Source organism: Strongylocentrotus purpuratus, unplaced genomic scaffold, assembly GCF_000002235.5.
Source record: "Strongylocentrotus purpuratus isolate Spur 01 unplaced genomic scaffold, Spur_5.0 spur5_scaffold_13, whole genome shotgun sequence".
Taxonomy (NCBI): Eukaryota; Metazoa; Echinodermata; class Echinoidea; order Camarodonta; family Strongylocentrotidae; genus Strongylocentrotus; species Strongylocentrotus purpuratus.
The window spans coordinates 1,162,314-1,165,142 of NW_022145598.1; the positions used below are offsets into that span (position 1 = coordinate 1,162,314).

The window sequence follows — 2,829 nt, forward strand, 5'->3', positions numbered from 1 at the left end:
ATACGTGAAGCCGTTCATACTAGACTTCTTCAAACTAGAAACTTTTGCTTGTAAGCAGGTATTTATACACAAAACACACACAATCCAGACTATAACTCGCAGCGGTACTTCTGGAATAAAGTTAATCGAGATAATGTTTACCTATAAATGAAGAATGTGAAGGAATGATGAGAAATAGGCTGGCTGTATGCAAGATCTCGGAGTGAGCGAGAGAGAGAGAGAGAGAGCATAGAGAGAGAGGGAGACAGAAGAGAAAAGACAGAAATAAGACAAGATTGAGAAAAGAAAGGATGGGATGATTCAAGCTGCATGTTTTAGAAGTTTCAGATAAAAGATATGACAGCTAGCATGGAAATCAGTTTACAAATATAATATTGTGAGGGTGGATTGTTACACAGCCTCCTTCTCCATAAAATGCGTCCTCGCATTTCATGTTGTTGCTATATACATATATACATAATTCAATATCACCGTAATAATGACTTCATATAAAAACATGCATTTAAATCATCAACATCTGAGGTTTAATTTCTCAAACCAACAATATACAATTGCAATCTCAATTTCTTAAAATGGCAGTCTATTTGGCAGATATAAGAGATGCTCTTTAGTAAAACTTCCGTTAATCTCCTTCAAACACTATAACTCTCATGTACTTAATCCATCACCCGATAGGAACGTCCTATCATCATCAACAACATCAATCAATCACCTTAACGCATATACATTATGTCTATTAATCGATTATTTATTTACTCAAATAACATCTCTTGTCCTGCCAAAATTTGACGTATATATTCTTCGGTTGAAATTCATCTCAAAAAAATTATCTTATTAACTGTGTAATTTGGCCTCCCCATGAAGTCTTTATCAAAGTAATGCTCAATTGACTTATATACACACAATAATCATATATACTTATCAGTGGCGTTACAAAGTTTGTCATTTATAAGAAGTAGGGATAGAGATAGAAAAAGATTAAGAAGTTGATAGGAAGATAAGAAGAGGAAAGATAGGGTAGAGGATGCTTAAAACTTGCGAACTTTATATTCGAATCTTGTATAAAACCCTCCTCCGGGAAGGTGGAGAGTCTCGATGACCCGGGCAACACTTTCCCTACTATTAAGCGTATGAAAGTAGCTCTGAGTTTCGCAGCAGGCCTCGGTTCGTGATGAGTCTGGGTTTTGTTTTAGAGAAATGCGGCACCTGTCCATTAATTTTGCGATGTGGTCCTCGGGGTCTGATGTTTGAGTTTCGGTGTCTTTGGTATATTCGTACCATCCGTCTACTGGGTTTGCGTTAATACTGATTCCGTCGTCATCATGATGGGGTTGGATTTCTGGGAGAGGGGAAGCTGGTGGTGGTTGAGTGTCTTCGGCCAGGGACGGAGTTTCTGGGAGAGGTGGTGGTTGAGTGCCTTCGGCCAGGGACGGAGTTTCTGAGAGAGGGGAAGCTGGTGGTTGTTGAGTGTCTTTGGTCAGGGACGGAGTTTCCGGGAGAGGGGAAGTTGGTGGTTGGTTTTCCGGGGAAGGTGCACGTGTGTTACAGTCATCAATGTCCATCGGGATGGTGTCCTTAATTGGGGAGATCAAAGATGGGGTAGGGGTCAAGGAAGGAAGTGGGCGGGCTCGGTGAAGTCCAGGGAGGATAGGGCGAGTGGGGCGTCGAATGGTAAAATCTGGGGTAGTGAGACGTCTTCGATACGGGCTAAAGGCTGATTTGGTATTGTTAGAGGAGGTACGGATAGGGGAACGGCTTCTATCTCTAGGCTTACTCAGGCTGACATCATGTCTGGCTTTCTCGTGACGTCTTACAACCTCCTTGTTGCTGTTCTGGTATCTACATGTTCGGCACTTGAAGACCATGGTGATGAGTCTAGTTGTGATAATATCGAAATATATTTATTACTTCATGTGCCGAAATTAGAAATGATCATAGTTTCATTAGTAAAAATAAGTAGGCGGACGTCTATTTCTTTGGGGATAACGTCTGTCAAGTTCGGTGGTGTTAGTATTGTTGTCCTTGTTATTGTTACAAGTTCCGTCGTGATTGTTGAGTGTCTCCTCGACATCACATATGATGGTTCTTTGTGTTTTTGGTTTCTTCCAAGCGTCGAGTTCTGGCCCTTCATATAGTTTCAGACGATCGTAGTGAACGATCTTCTGGGGTGTTCTGGGTGTTCGCTGAATGCGATAAGTTACATTGGATAATTTGGTTATTACTCGAAAAGGTCCATCCCATCGGTTTGTTAGTTTTGGACTTATACCTTTCTTCCTTTGGTCATGGCGAAGCCAAACAAATTGACCTACAGTGAACGTTTCGTCATTTGTGTGCCTATCATAGTTTCGCTTTTGTCGTCTCAAGTTTTTGTCACTTTGTTCTGTTACCCTCGAGTACATACTATCCATTCTGTTTCGTAGATCCTGAGCATAATCAGTGTTTAGTTCTGAAGTTGCTTGCTCAAGCGAAAGGTCTACAGGATGGGTAACTTCTCGGCCAAACATCATCATGTTTGGTGTTTCCTGTATTGTTTCGTGTACGGTGCTTCTGTACGCGGCGGTAGCAAAAGGAATATATCTATCCCAGTCTTGCTGGTGTTTGTCAGGATCAATCATAGTTACTAACATGTTTACCAAAGTTCTGTTAAAGCGTTCTACCATCCCATCCGACTTGGGATTGTAAGCAGTTGTTCTTGTTTTCTTTACACCTAGAATCTTACAAACCTCCTTGAAAAGGTTTGATTCAAAGTTTCGACCTTGATCAGAATGTATTTCTTTTGGTACACCGTAACGACAAACAAATTCTTCTACCAATTTCCGAGCCACAGTA

General features: G+C 41.0%; 1 protein-coding gene across 1 annotated transcript; it reads right to left on the reverse strand.

Moving 5' to 3' along the window:
- Positions 1-648: 648 nt before the first annotated feature.
- LOC115923353 (putative uncharacterized protein ENSP00000383309) lies at positions 649-1,865 on the reverse strand. Its single transcript, XM_030983812.1, has 2 exons — positions 1,279-1,865; positions 649-682 (listed from the first exon to the last, which is right to left on the reverse strand). Exons 1-2 carry the CDS (start codon positions 1,863-1,865, stop codon positions 649-651), a joined length of 621 nt encoding a protein of 206 aa, XP_030839672.1.
- Between the last annotated feature and the right edge of the window lie 964 nt (positions 1,866-2,829).

Coding starts and splice junctions, on each gene's coding strand:
- LOC115923353 (XM_030983812.1), bottom strand. CDS start 1,865: ATGGTCTTCAAGTGCCGAACATGTAGATACCAGAACAGCAACAAGGAG. Junction 683..1,278: donor GCAAACCCAGTAGACGGATG/GTACGAATATAC, acceptor TGATGATGATAG/GACGTTCCTATCGGGTGATG.